Source organism: Lonchura striata, chromosome 32 (assembly GCF_050655825.1).
Source record: "Lonchura striata isolate lonStrDom1 chromosome 32, ASM5065582v1, whole genome shotgun sequence".
Lineage (NCBI taxonomy): Eukaryota > Metazoa > Chordata > Aves > Passeriformes > Estrildidae > Lonchura > Lonchura striata.
The window spans coordinates 4,029,584-4,044,939 of record NC_140734.1 but is presented as its reverse complement, the minus strand read 5'-3'; the positions used below and the strand labels follow the sequence as shown (position 1 = coordinate 4,044,939).

Below are 15,356 nucleotides of genomic sequence, written 5' to 3'. Positions count from 1 at the left end.
AAATTGCTTATAGAGATCTCTATCTGGAGCAGAGTGGGATTGTCCCATATTTTAGACCTGTGTAGCTCACCTCGAGTTCGCAAAAGAGAGACCCTCTCCTCAGGGGTCTGCACAGGCCCCCTCAGAGCTCCGGACATCTCTCCGGACGGCTTTTCCATGCTTGGGACATTCAGACCTCCGCCCTCGGGGCTTCCAGCGCAGGCAGTGCTAGGCAGTGCTCTGTGCGCTCTCTTAACGTGGCCACGTGCCACCAGCTCACAGCTCGGGTTTGCTGCAGCTCCGCAGCAGTTCCTTGCTCGGGCAGTTCCAAGAGCTCCAAAAGCTGGCTACTCATGGGCTATGGTGCTCGAGGGTAAATTGCCTCAGCAAATCTTTAAAGAGATAAGGCTTCTATGTTGCTTAGCAACGACAGAATGTGCTCAGAGCGAAGAGGAGGCTATCACAGGTAATTACCATGCATGGAGGTGTCGAGATGCGTGGATTCCTTTTCCTTCCAGGTTGGACGCCAGTTGTGAGAAGAGTAATGTCCTGCACAGTGGGGGTGTAGGGAGGCAGAGATCTCTGATGCTTGCTCTTGGGGAGAGAGGTTTATTGGGGATCCAGGAATGCCCGAGCCTCGTGCTCTGTGGCGTAGCACGTGGCCGGGCTTAGGAGGACGGGGGAGGGGAGAGACAAAAGGAGAAGGGTTCAGGAAAGGGGAAGCCCCAGGAGGGGAAAAGGGGAGAAAGTCCAAGAGAGGGAGGAAGTCCAAGAGCGGAGGAGAAAGTCCAAGAGAACACATGGCCCCTCGGAGCCTCCTTATCAGGGGCTCCTAGGTGGGATGGGACAAGGCATGGGCCAATGGGGTTACAGACTCTGATGTTTTAGGGGCAGGTACAGAGGTGCAGGATGAGCCACAATCTTTTGGGGGGTGGGATGGAACAGTCCATTTCACTCCAGGATGACAAGGACAGAAGTGACATTCAGCTAGCTAAGAAAACAATCATATCTATCTATCCTATGCAACAATGTAGGAAAGAAATTAGGGAAGCTGAAGCTCAGTTTGAACTTAAAATGGCAACTTCAGTAAAGGCTAATAAAAATTGTTTTTATTAATATATTAATGGTAAAAGGAAGGGTAAGGTCAACCTTTGTTCTTTATTAGATGTGGAAGGGAATTTAATAACTGCAGATGGAGAGAAGGAAGAGGTGCTTAATGCCATCTTTGCCTCAGTCTTTAGTGAGAAGACGATTTGCCTTCAGGACAATTGTCCTCCTGGGCTGGTAGATGGTGTCAGGGAGCAGAGTGGGCCACTGTTATCCAGGGGGAGGCAATCAGAGAACTGCTGAGCTGCTTGGATGTTCATAAATCCATGGGACCAGATGGGATCCACTCCAGGGCGATGAGAGAGCTGTCAGATGAGCTTGCCAAGCTGCTCTCCATCATTTTCCAGCAGTTCTGGCTCACTGGGGAGGTTCCAGATGACTGGAAGCTGCCCAATGTGATGCCCATTCACAGCAAGGGTGGGAAGGAGGATCCTGGTAATTACAGGCCAGACAGCCTGACCTCAGTATCCAGTAAGGTCATGGAGCAGTTAACACTGAGTGTCACCACACGGCACTTACAGGATGGCCAGGGTGTCAGACCCAGGCAGCAGGGGTTTAGGAGGGGTAGGTCGTGTTTGACCAACCTGGTCTCCTTTCATGACCAGGTGACCCTCCTGGTGGATGTGGGACAGGCTGTAGATGTGTCTATTTGGACTCCAGCAAGGCCTTTGGCACTGTCTCCCACAGCACACTCCTGGAAAAGCTGCAGCCCACGGCTGGGACAGGAGCACTCTGTGCTGGGCTCAGAACTGGCTGCATGGCCGACCCAGAGAGTGGTGGTGAGCGGTGCTGCATCCAGCTGGGGACAGTCACCAGTGGTGTCCCTCAGGGCTCTGTGCTGGGCCAGCTCTGTTCAATGTTTTTATTGACCACATGGATGAGGGGATTGAGCCTTTCATTAGTAAATCTGCAGATGACACTAAGCTGGGAGCGTGTGTCCATCTGTTGGAAGGTGGGAGGGCTCTGCAGGGAGGCCTGGAAGGGTTGGAGGGATGGGCAGAGTCCAATAAGATGAAGCTTATTAAATCCAAGTGCCCATCCCTGCATTTTGACCACAAACACCCCCTGCAACATTACAGGCTGGGGATGGTGTGGCTGGTCAGTGCCCAGGCAGAAAGGGACCTGGGGCACTGGTCTAAAGCCGGTTGAACATGAGCCAGCAGTGTGCCCTGGTGGCCCAGAAGGCCAATGGCTCCTGGCCTGGATCAGGAATGGTGTGGCCAGCAGGAGCAGAGCAGTGATTCTTCCCCTGTACTTGCCCTGGTTGGGCAGCACCTCAAGTGCTGTGTCCAGTTCTGGGCCACCCAGTTTGGGAAGGTCATGGAGGACCTGGAGCATGTCCAGAGAAGGGCAGCAAGGCTGGTGAGGTGCTTGGAACACAAGTCCTGTGAGGAACAACTGAGGGAGCTGGGGTTGTTTAGCCCAGAGAAGAGGAGGCTCAGAGGTGACCTTACCACTCTCTACACTCCCTGAAAGGTGGTTGCAGTCAGGTGGGGGTTGGTCTCTTTCTCCTCACAGCAGCTGACAGAACCAGAGGACACAGTCTTATGCTGCACCAAGGGAAATTTAGATTGGATATTAGGAAAAATGTTTTTTATGGAAAGGGTGATAAAGTACTGGAATTGTCTGTCCAGGAAGGTGGTGGAGTCAGCATCCTTGGATATGTTTAAAAAAAGACTGGATGTGGCACTCAGTGCCATGGTTCAGCTGAAGTGGTGTTAGGGCATGGGTTGGACTTGATGACCTTAAAGGTCTCTTCCAACCCAGTAATTCTGGTTTCTGTGATTATGTGACATCACAGAGCAGGCTGTGACATCACAGGATGCCTGTATGACATCACAGAGCAAGCTGTGAGGTCATAGTGTGCTGTGACATTATAGGGTGGCTGTGTTACATCACTGAAGGTGTTGTGACATCACAGGATGGGTCTGTGAGGCCACAGAGGTGCTGTGTGACATGATAAGTGGGTTTTGCCATCACAGAGCAGGCTGTGACATCACAGAGGAGGTTGGACATCACAGAAGAGGTTCTGATGTCACAAAGCTGTCTATGACATTTCAGGCTGGCTGTGTGTCATCACAGAATGGGCTGTGAGGCTACATAGAAGACTCTGCCATCATAGATAAGGGCTCTGTGACATCACAGAGCAGCTGTGTGATGTCACAGAGAAGGCTGAGACAATAGAGAGTGGGTTGTGCCATCACAGAGCTGACTGTGAAATCACAGAGCAGGCTGTGACATTAAAGGGAGACTGTGACATCACAGGCTGGGCTGTGACGCCACAGGGCAGATTTTGTGACATCACAGAGCAGACTGGGACCTCAAAGAGCAGGCTGTGACATCACAGAGCAGCTGTATGAAATCCCAGGTGGCCTGTTACATCTCAGAGTGGGCTGTGTGACATCACTGGGGCTGTGTGACATCGCAGGGCCTGTGTGACATCCCAGGGGTCCTGTGACATTACAGGGGCTGTGTGACATCACAGGAGCTGTGTAACATCGCAGGGGCTTTGTGACATCCCAGGGGCTGTGTGACATCACTGGGGCTCTCTGACATCACAGGGGCTGTGTGATTTCACTGAGGAGGTCACTCTGCCCCAGTTTCCCCCAGAGAAGTCCAACACTGCTCATGCACAGGGGGGTCCCCTGTACCCCCGGGTCCCCCCGCCCCCCTCGCCACAGCCTCCCCCAGAGGATGTTCCACGAGATCGACCCCAGAGCCCGACACAGGGACGAGGGCTGGGGCTGTGGGGGGTGGGACGGGGGGACAGGGACCCCCTGGCAGTGTCCCTGTGTCCCACAGGGCCAGAGCCTGGGCCAGGGCTCCTTCACCCTGTTACCAACGAGGGCTTGAGAGCGCTGAAAAGTCCACGGCAAGGGAGCAGCAAAAACCAGATTTAATATTAAGCGACAGCACCACAGAGTTCCTTGGCAAGAGTCACTCTGCTCCTGACTGAACACTTCACACTTAAGGCACCCCTAGGAAACAAATCAACCACAAATCCAAACAAAATCCAGGCAATCAAACTGAAATGATCAGAGAACTGTCCCTTTATGTGGCACAGGGACACATAGAACAGTGAGGGCAAGGATAAAAGGAATATGGGCCAAAAGCTGAACAGAGCTCAAATTTAACAGGACTTAACTTATACTTTAACCTTAACTTCTACCTTCAACTTCAAAATTTAGCAAAAGAACAGATATTAACAGTATTTAACATAACTTATAACCTACGACTTTTCAATTTAACAGAGGAATATTGTTTAACAGTATTTAGCTCAGCTTATAACTTATAGCAAAAAACAACTCTTAGCAGCATTTAACTTAGCTTAGGCTGCATCACTTGACCTCACTTACAGGCCTGACAGGCTCAGCTATCCAGGGCACTCAGAGCCCTCAGAGAGCAGCATTTCTGCCACATTCCCCAGCACAGGCACTCCTGTGTGCACACAGACACAGAGAGTCAGTGCAAGGCACCTGTGAGAAATTCCCCTGAGGGTGGGGAAATGCTCCTTGAGGATGCTTTGGCATCTCCCCTGCAGGGAAGGGTTGAGCCTGGAGGAGTGGGGGGATCGGCCCAGGCTCCCTTGTTGTTTGGGATCCCCGAATTCAGCAAACGGGAGAGTTCCCGGCTCGGAGAGGCCCCACTCAGAGGGAGTTGCTGGCCCAGGAGAGCTCCAAGGGCTCCTTTTGGAGCGCTGTTTGTAGGGCCCCAAGAGAGGGGCTGCAGTCCCAGCCATGTTTCATCCTGGCCGCACTTGGCATCAGCAGCTTTCTTTGGCAGGGTGAGAACAGGGATGTTGTGCCACTGAGGGGACACAAACAATTCCCAGGGCTGCTCCTAAAGTAACCAGGAGCTGGCTGGGCAGCAGCAGTGCCTGGAGCAGACAGTGTTTGTGATGAGCTCCAGAGGAGCTGAGCCCAGGGGCTGCTGGCCAAGACCGAGGCCCAGTGAGCATTTCTCAGCTGGCAGGGCAGCCTGAGAAGGGGAGGAGTGAATGCACCAGCACAGGAATCATGGAAACAAGGAGCCATTGTGACACTGTGGGGCCTGTGAGACCAAGGGGCCATTGTGACACTGTGGGGCCTGTGAGACCAAGGGGCCATTGTGACACTGTGGGGCACCATGGAACAATGGACACCATTGTGACACTGTGGGGCACCATGGAACCACGGACACCATTGTGACACTTGGGGGACAGATTGGATCATGGAGACCATTGGGATACTATGATGCCCAATGGAATCAGCAAAGCATTGTGACACTGTGAGGCCTCATGGAACCAGTGAGACCATTGTGACCCTGGGGTCCCCACAGAACCAAGAGGACCATTGTGACACTGTGGGGCCTCGTGTCATCAGTGGTCCATTGTGACACTGTGGAGCCAAAGGAGACCATTGTGACACTGCAAACCCCCATGGTCCAAAGGTCCATTGTGACATTGTGGGCCTCATGGATCAGAGGACTCACGTGTCATTGTGGGGCCTGGGGAACCATGGAGACCATTGGGACACTCCATGGCCTCATGGAATCTTTGGAACCATTGTGAAACTAGGAGGTCTCATGGAACCCAGGGGCTATTGTAACACTGTGGGACCCCATGCAACCAAAGGAACACAGAACAGGTCTGGCTGGTTTGGCCTCCGTGGACTGCCTGACTGGTCCAGCTGACCTTGGCATGTTAAAGGTCTCTTCTCCTCTGCTACTGGGGCTCACTGGGACAGGAAACACTGGGGCTCCCTGCTTTCCTTTCAGTGGAAAAGAACTCTCCTTCTCCTCCAAGTGCCCATGGCCAGAACTGGGATTTTACGTCCAAGTGTCCTTTTATCCAGGGATTGTTCCCATAGGAATATTGCCAGGACAAGTCTGGTTGGAAGTGGTTTCATGAGGGTCACCTCTCATCTGTGCCCAAAACACTGGGGAAGGCTCCATGCTTTCCTTCCTATGGGAAAGAATTGTCCTGTTGTGTGTTTTTCTTTAGTTTGATATTTGTTCTGTGTATGTTCAACCCCCAACCCCTAATCTCCTCCCTTGCCCAGTTTTCAATCTTCCCAAGCTCTTCCCTACCCCCCTCCTCTCCAAGTTGTCAATCCTCCCTTTCCCTGCCCCTTTCCCCAGAACATTCCCTGTCACTCCTCATAGCCTCCTCCCCTGCTTCCAGAGCATTCCCTGTCTATTTAATGAGGCTCAACACCCTTTTGGTTACTTTGTGTTACTCCTCTCCCCTGTTTCCCCTGATAGGTTTGTGCTCTGTTAGTTCCTCCTTAGACTCTTCCCCAGGCGTACCCTCACTGGTTGCTGTTCCTATACCCCGCCTCTTGAGTTCTGGTATAAAACCTTTGTTCGCCCTCCCCAGAGGGTCTAGGGGCTCACTGAATGAAACCATCCTGTTCACCCCCAAGTCCCGTGTTGCCTCCCCACACCAAGTGGGACTGCAGAGCTTCACAGGGGGAGCAGCCGCCCGTTCTCTTCCCTCTCACCCCCCAGCACTCCACTGCTCGGGGTATCGCGGCAAGAGAGGCTGCCCGCATTACAACCTTCTCCTGCTTCTCCAGGTGCCCATGGCCAAAATTGGGATTCTGTCTCCAAAGTTCCCTATATCCAGAGGCTGCCTGCAGACAATCTGCCATTCCTGACAAGTCTGGCTGACCTTGGCTTTGTGAGGCTCTCATCCGCCTTCCAAACACTGGGGCTCTGTGCTTTCCTTCCTATGGAACAGAATTCTTATCCAGGTGCCTATGTCCAGAATTGGGATTACACTCCAACATTGCCTGGTGTGAAAGACTGGAGGAGATTGTTGGCTGGAAACATTCTGTGTGTGGGGGAGGAAGGGGCAGGTCCAGCCCTGCCCGGCCCTGGAACCCCAATCCCCCCAGAGCCTCTATCCCAGCCCAGCAGTGTCTGCCAGTCCCTGGCACAGCACAGGCAATGCTCCACAGCCACCTCTGGAGCTCCCAGCCCAGCTCCTGAGTGACCAAATGACCCCAAGTCCTCCCTGGGGCTGGGGCAGCAGAACTCAGAGGCACCAGCGGCTCCAGCTGGGAAATGGAGTGTGGGATGGGGCTGTGAAAGCCCTGCCTGGGCTGTGCCAAGCAGGACACACAAGCCCTGACCCTCATCCCCCAAGCAACTCTCTCAAGGAGACATTTAAAAGGAATTGCAATTATTTGTGTACTCTGAGTTAGATTCACTGGAGAAATAGTGCCCCAGAGCTCATTAACATTCAGAATACTTGAACAAGCCAAGTCTCTGGGAATAATTTAAGTTTTCAAATCTTTTGTGATTAATTAGGCAGGCTATAATAGTGTATTCAAAGTGAATGCTTTATTTTTACAAAGACACAGAAAAAATTTGTTAGGTCCTGTTTCATTTTTTTACTCCACATAAAAGAATATGTGCAATCTCCACTTGACACTGAATCCAAGTAGCTCCTCATGCAGTTGGAATAGATATGAAAATCAAGACCCTTGATGGCTGACAATCCATCAGACTCTGTCCCTACCCCCACCCCACCATTTCCCCCATCCAAGCCCTGACCCTCAGAGCAGCCTTGTGCAAATCTGAGCTCCCTCCAGCCCAGGCTGCACCTGCAGGTTTCAGCTCCTTGGCTCCAACCCCCACCTGCTTTCCTTGGAGTAAGAGCTGCCTGAGACACAGAGGGATGTTCATTTCTTGTCAGCCAACAAAGCCAAGGGAAGGCAAAGCTCCATCAAATCCAGAAGTCGTTCCTCTGCTGGCTATTAAATCCACTTTGCACAGTAGCCAGTCTCAGAGCAATGGAAAACACTTTCTGTGCCCAGCACAGATCCCAAGGTCCCCCCAAACCCTCCCTGCCCCGATTCTGCCCAAATTTGCTCTTTGCACACACGAGTCACGTGCTGAAGTCAGGAGCTTCCTCCATGCCCAGAGGGAGGAAAAGAGAGAAAGTGGATGAAGAGCTCTCCTGTGCAGAGCCAAGGTCCAAAGTGCCCCTGCAGTGGAAACCACAACTCATCAGGTTTGTGTCCTTTGGGCTCAGGGATGGTGACACTCAGAGGCACAGAAAGGTTTCTTGCCAACAAACAGGAGTTGAACATTTGAACAATTTAATCACCATCACAGACTTTCCTTTTTCTTGGAACTGTTTAAACCTGCTCTGGACTGAAAACCCAGAAAAACACCAGCAGCTCAGACCTGTGGCCCACCGAGGTCTGGGACCCTGCATTCCAGTGCCAGAGAGACTGAGAAGAGACCGAGTGATCCAACTACAACCCACAAAAAGGACTTTCTGAATTGCCATCTCTTCAGAACTCTGAGGGGGTTTATTTCATATTATTCATGCTTGTGAACACTTTACTTGTTAAATAAACTGATTTTTTCCACTTTTCTCCAGGGAAGTCTTCTCCTGAAACAGTAGGGCGAGGGGCTGCTTGAACTTGATTTGTAGACGGACTCCTTTTGAAGGTTTCCTCACAAAATTTGCCCTAAACCAGGACAAACAGTCACAATTGTGCCACTTCACCAGTGGCACAACTCCCCAGCCCCCCAGGAAAAGAAAGGACATGTAAAGTTCTCTAAACATTTGGCCTGCTTTGCTGCAAAAGTCGTGCTGCATACACAGTGCAGTGTGGAAAGCCAAGAGAAGCTGCAGCAGGTGGCAAATCTTGGGACCTTATTCTCCATGAGAGGTTCCTGACAAGAGCAGACAGAAGATTCCTGGAGAAGTGGAACAGCTTTGCAGAAGTGCAATGAAAATGAAAGAAAGTATCTAAGATGTTTTCCTCTTTATTTCTATGCTCCCCTTTTCCATGTTGCACGACTTCTCCATGCCATGAATTCCAAATGGATCTCACCTCTAAGATGGGTCACTTAGCAAGTTATAAACACTGTAAAATACCATGAGCTACACGCAGTTTTCCTTCCCCTGTTTTTACTGGAAAGCAACGCTGGAGACATAAGTGCAGTGCTTGGGTCACGTACGAATCCTACAGCAAGTAATGTGTCCCAAGGGTGTTTGAGCCTCAGCAAGGACAATGCACAGCAGCGACACAGCAGAGGGGATTCCTCTGCCAGTGTGCAGGAGTCAGGACTCTGGATCTGGGCTCCACACTGCAAAGTTCCCGTGTCTGGACAGACGAAGGGGCTGTCCCCGGGGCGCGCGGGGCTCGGCCGTGGGGCTCGTGGGGCGAGCGGGGAACGGACACGCGGACAAACGGCCTCGGTGCTTCAGTTGCAGAGGCAGCAGCGGCGGCGGCGGCAGCAGCGGCGGCAGCAGCGGCAGCAAAAGCAGTTTTTCTCTTGTTTTTCGTTCTCTCCTCCCTCCCCCGCTGTCGGACACCTTCCCCTCGGTGTCCTTCCCCGGTGTCCCTCTCCTCTCCCCGCCTCCTTCTCCCCATGCCGGGCCGGGCCATGCCCCCGGCCCGCCCCCGGCCCCGGGCGGGGCTGCCCCGTCCCCGGCCCCGCCCGCCCCGCCGCGGTCTCGCCTCCGCCCGGCTCTGGCCGTGCTGGCGGTGGCGCTGCCGGGCGGGCATCAGTGCCTGGGGCTGGGCCGGCATCGCCGCCCTTTGGCTCCGCCTGGCCCGAGCCCGGCCCCGGCCCCGCCGCAGGGTCCGGCCCCGGCGCCGGCGCCTCCCGGGCCCCGCGGAGGACACACGCGGCACGGCCGCTCCCGCCGCCCCCGCTGCGGCTTCCCCGGCCCGAGCTCCGCCGCTCGGCAGCGCGGCCGCCGGCCCCGAGCCTCCCGTGTCCCGTTGCCGAGACCGAAGGCCTGGGGATGGCCGGCCCGAGGCGCTCGGGGGGCGCTCGGGGGCCGCTCCTGGCCCCGGGCCGAGCGCTGACAGCCGCGTCCCGCCCGCAGGGAAGGCGCAGGAGGCCCTGCAGGAGCGGTACCGAGTGGGTTCGCTGCTGGGGCGCGGCGGCTTCGGCAGAGTGTTCGCAGCCACGCGGCTCTCGGACGGCGCCCCGGTGAGCGGCGGGGCCGGCGGCGGGCATGGAGGAGGAGGAGGAGGAGGAGGAGGAGGAGGAAGGAGGGAGAGGAGGAGGAGGATGGAGAAGGAAGAGAAGGAGGAGGAGGATGGAGGAGGAAGACAAGGAGGAGGAGGAAGGAGGAGGCGGAGGAGAAGGAAGCAGGAGGATGGGGCTCGGCAGGGCGGGCGGCGAGCTCAGCCCGCTACTGCCTTTGGCTTGCAGGTGGCCATCAAAAGGGTGCCACGGAACCGCGTCCGGCGCTGGGGCGAGCTGGTGAGTGAGCGGGGCCAGCGGGAACAGCCGGGCCGTGCCGGGCGGGGATGAGGCGAGGCCCGGCATGGGGGAAGCCACCAGGACGCCTCGATGGGGAGCGGGCGTGGGGCCAGCGCAGGGCGCAGAGCATCCCGGGCTGGCTGAGGGGTTCCCCTGCCCTGGCACGACATCAGTCCCACTGGTGGCACCGTGGTCCTCCCGCAGCCCGACGGCACCAGCGCACCCCTGGAGATCGTCCTGCTGGACAAGGTGTCCACCGGCTTCCCTGGTGTGGTCCAGCTGCTGGAGTGGTTTGAGCTCCCCAACAGCATTGTGATGGTGCTGGAGCGGCCGGAGCGGTCTCAGGACCTCCTGCATTTCATTCGGGCACGGAGGTTCCTGTGTGAAGAGGTGGCACGGGAGCTGTTCCGCCAGGTGCTGGAGGCCGTGCGGCACTGCACCAGCCGCGGGGTCCTGCATCGTGACATAAAACCAGAGAACATCCTGGTTGACCTGGCCACTGGCCAGGCAAAATTGATCGACTTTGGCTGTGGCACCTACCTGCAGGACACAGCCTACACTGACTTTGCAGGTGAGCCCGGGCAGGGGTGTGCTCCTGGTCCCACCATCTCATGGCCCAACATCTCACTGGCCAAGCTGGGTGTGGCAGCGAGGATTCTCCCTTTTGCTGCCAGTCAGGGTACTGAGTCTTTACCTGAGCTGCTTTTGAGCGGGGCTGGGTGGGGAGGCATCTTCCAGCCCTGCTGGCGGCCTTTGCCCACCACTCTGCCTGGGGCTGGGGTTGGAGCAGCAGCAGGCAGCCTGACAAAAGCACCCGTGGGTGGGGGTAGCAGAGGAGGGGGCCAGGACCAGTGCACCAGCCAGTTTGGTGTGCAGGCGAGAGGAAGGGCTTGGACTGCTCCACTCACCTTGTTTTCATAATATTTTATGAAAACATAAAATATTGGCTTCATAATATTTTTGGGGCACGGCAGGCAGGGAGGATAAGGACCTGTTTTTTCCCCCAGCCCTGAATGGGTTTTTTCTTTACATGTCATGGTCAGGCCTTGCTGGGGCTTCTGCTGCCCTCTTCCAACACCAGTGGCTTCTTGTCCAGCCCTGAGTTTGTACACAATCCCAGGTGCTGGCGAGAGTGCAGCAGTCACTCCGTGTGTCACTGGGGCAGCCCCTGCATGCCCAGGGATGCTGGGGCCAGGCTCTGGAAGCAGCAGCATCCCCCTGATGAACTCCATCTGTATTCCACAGGAACACTGTCATACAGCCCCCCGGAATGGACCCGCTTGGGCTGGTACCATGGCGAGGCAGCAACAATCTGGTCCCTGGGCATCCTGCTGCACCAGATGGTCTGTGGGCAGCACCCTTTCAGGAGGGGCCGGAAGATCAGCTGGGACCATCAGCTCTCGCTGCCACAGCGGCTCTCTCCAGGTGGATCCTCATCTCTGGCCACGGGGGAATACCAGTGCTGGGAGACAGCAGCGGGCTCGTGAGCATCTCGCTCTGGCAGCTGCTGAGGAGGTGGCACATGTCCTGCTCTCCTGCTCTCCTCCACAACAGGGAATTGATGGGAAAGTTTAGGCCCAGCTGGGAGCACAAAAGCAGCATGGCCTGGGCATGGGAAGAGTGGGGCAAAGCAGACAGGAGCCTTCTCTAGCTGACTGGTGGTTTTGGTTTCTGGTTTCTCTGCCCAGAGTGCCAAGAACTTATCAGGTGGTGTTTATCCATGCACTTCTTGGACAGACCTTCCTTAGAAGACCTGTTCTATGAACCATGGATACAGGATATTCACCTGCCATAGAAGAAGGGAGAGAGCCTCATGCACACTTTGCTGCAGGGCCCTGGTAAGTTACAGCTCCACACATGCCCTGGCAATCAGAAGCAAGGAAACCCAGACTTTTTTCCTTGCCTATATCAATGCACTGGGGTTGTTTGGTGGGAACATGCAGCCCTTGTGCTGGAGCTGAGCTGCTCTGCCCAGCACTGGTGGCTGCCATCCAAGGTGGTTTTGCTTGTCCCAGTTGCCTGACAGCTGGGGCCCTGGGCAGAGCCCTGACAGCCTGGTCTGACCCCCAGGGAAGGAGAAGGAGCCCCTGGAGAAGCTGTACCAGGTGGGGCTGCTGGAGACAGCGAGGACGACATCAAGGATGATAACCTCTTCCTCAATTTGGACACTGGCAGCTGAAGATGATGGACTTCTGGCACCTTCTCCAAAGCCAGGCTCCACAGCGAATTTGCAGATGAGTCCACAGCCGGGGAAATGCTCCCAGATTTGGGCATTGCTCAGACTGGCTGGGAACAAAAGGTTCTCCTTGTTCTGGGGCAGATGCAACTTCAGTCGGCTGCCCAGCTGCTTTTTGGCAGGGCTGGGGGCATGGGTTGGGGTGGATACAAAATGGGAGTTTGCTCCTGGCCCTGCTAACAGCCCCCACCACCCAGCATGGCCTGGGCTGAGGCTGGGGCTGGGGCAGCCAGCCCAACACAAACAAACCCCCATGGTGGGAGCAGAGGTGGGACTCCAGAACCTGTGCAGGGGCTGCTTTGCTTTGCAGGCAAGGAATGGCTTGGCCTGCTCCACTGCCCTTGTTTGCTTTGTGATCACTGTTATTTTGGGGGGTAGTTCAGGAGGGAAGAGAGAAAGTGTGGGCTTCTCTCCCCCATGGGTGGGATTTTCCCTAGCATGTGGGGGTTGGGCCTTCCTCAGACCCCTGACAGAGATAAGAGTTGTTTTCTTGTTTCCCCATGTCTCTAATCACTTTTCAACAGTTTGTTGTTTGTTTTTCTTGAGGAAGCGTTCAATGTAAGTTCCAGTCGGGATTGGGAAGCGCTTGGGAGCAGCTGCAGCGTGGATGGGCCGTGCCCTTGGAGAAGGCTGAGGACATCATTTGGGACCAGCTTTTCTCCCAGCAGAGGATGGCATGAGGTGAGTCCCCGTCTGCTTGGCATGGTGGGATCAGAGCTTTTGGGAGATGGCAACAAGCACAAGGAGTCTCCTGCTCTGGGCAGCTGCTGAGGGCTGGATGTGCTGTGGCTGGCTGCAGGCTGGGAATGTCCTGCCCTCCTGCTCTGCTCCCAAAGGCAGCAGTGATGGGCAGCTCTGGGCATGGCTCTAGGCACAGCCAGCATGGCCTGGGCTCTGTGGGCAGTTGGGACAAGGGGACAGGAGCCTTCAGCTGATGGGTGGTTTCTGGTTTCTCTCCTTGCAGCCGGGCTCTGCGGGTGCTGAGGCTGCTCTGGGCTCTGCCAGGGCTCTGCTGGGCACTGCCCTGGGCACAGCTGGGCTGGCTCTGCCCTCACATTGCTCTGACAGCTTTGCATCAGACAAGCCCGTTTGAGCACAGTGCCTGAGCTTTCTGCTTTGGCAGGTGAGTGAGACTCTCCTGCAGGCCAGGAGATTGCAGCTGGGGACACACATCCAACTGGCAAGGACCCAAACTCTCCACAGTCCCAGCTGAGCCCCTGAATCTCTGCAGGAATGCCTGGATCTCCACTATTCATTCTTCATTGCTTTTTGGCTGGAATTGTGCAGTTGCACTTTCTTCCTCCTCTAGAAGTGCCATGAGTGGCCAAAGCTGGAAAGTGAGCCGTGTTCCTGAGGCAGTGCAGTCTGGAGCTGATGGATGGAGAGTTGCCCTTCCCACTTCCAAACCAGAGCAAAAGGCCGTAAGTGGGATTTTTCATCCCTAAGAAACCCCTGACAATTTCAGAGGGAATGTGCAGCTCATTCCCAGAGTGAGAAGGAAGGTCATCTTCTAAAGGATTTGGGGTTTGACAGAGTTTAGATTCCCAGTCCTGTCTGGAGCTGGAAGGGCCCCAATCAATTTCCTATTGCTTTGACCACAATTTAAAATAACAATGTTGGAAACAACCCCCAAAAACTTTAAAAAAGGCTGCTGAGGTCAGTAAGATGGATCCATGCCATCACACATTTACAATGTAAATAACTGAGTTCTCTTTTTAAAAAGATCATTTACCTCCTAATGCAAAGTTACAGAAGATGTTTCACTAACACTTGGATTTTATTTGTATCTTTTACAATTCAACTAATTGTTTTTTTTTTTTCTTTTTCCTTTTTTTTTCTCTAAATAGAGGTCCTGGCCCTCTTCCAGCCAAAGGGGAAAGGGCCCCACCAAGCCTTGTTACCCACAGATAACATGGTAAAGCTGAACACTAAAGGACCTTGTGGGCATTATTCTGGAATTAAAAAGGTGCCAGCTCCATGGACAACAGAATTATTGTTCCTAACTTGAATGAGATTGAGCAAAAAGAATGAAGAATTGTGTCACTAAAGTACTACAGATGTCTGTAATTTGTACCTTGATAGTCAGCCAGAACCTTTGTTTGCCAAAACACTACAGAGTTTCACCAAGGGATCAGTCATCAAAAATGTTTTGAAAATGTAAAGACCAAGGTAGCCAAAGCACTCAGTGTCACTAATTGCTGGGTATGTTCTCAGCTGAAGCTGGGAGGAATGGGGTTCCCTTGGAGGGCCCACCCTGTGTGGTGGCCAGAACTCTGTCAATGGGCTCTGCCTCGTAACGGAGTCAGTGAAGGGACAGTTACAGAAAACTCTGCTGTGGGACACAGGAATACAATGATCAGTGTGACAGGATTCACTCAGATTTCCCGTCATGAGAAACCAAACCCTGTTATAGTTCTAGAGGCTACAGTGTCAGAAGATTTCTGTGCTTTACCATCACTGCCAATGCCAGTAGAACTTGGGGTGCTGCAGCTGGTCAGTGTCAGTGTCACACCACTCCCAGCTGCAGGGCCACCATTTAGGCTCCTTCAGCAACAAGCACACGGAAGACTTAGGGCCCAGAGAACATTTTCCACCCAAAGAGTGCCTTGGGTTTCAGAAAGCAAAAGATTCTGGTTCACCCTGCGCCCCATGTGCGCTGCCCTGTCCTGTGGAGTTGACATGAAGGAGCTGAATGGATTATTAGAATAGGTAGCAAATGGTACTGTTAAAATGTCCAATAGCACATCCTATGAGCTCCAACAAACACAAATGGGGACTCCAGAGAACCGCATGGCCTTGGATTATCTGCTTGCTG

At 54.4% G+C, this 15,356-nt stretch overlaps 1 protein-coding gene across 1 annotated transcript; it reads left to right on the top strand.

The window, feature by feature from the left end:
* The first annotated feature begins 1,382 nt into the window (after positions 1–1,382).
* On the top strand, positions 1,383–13,672 carry LOC146764623 (serine/threonine-protein kinase pim-1-like). Its single transcript, XM_085564067.1, is given in 8 exon segments — positions 1,383–1,650; positions 8,530–8,629; positions 9,600–10,029; positions 10,255–10,305; positions 10,510–10,876; positions 11,551–11,730; positions 11,994–12,143; positions 13,665–13,672. Coding segments are annotated over 8 exon segments (1,554 nt in total).
* The last annotated feature ends 1,684 nt before the right edge of the window (positions 13,673–15,356 follow it).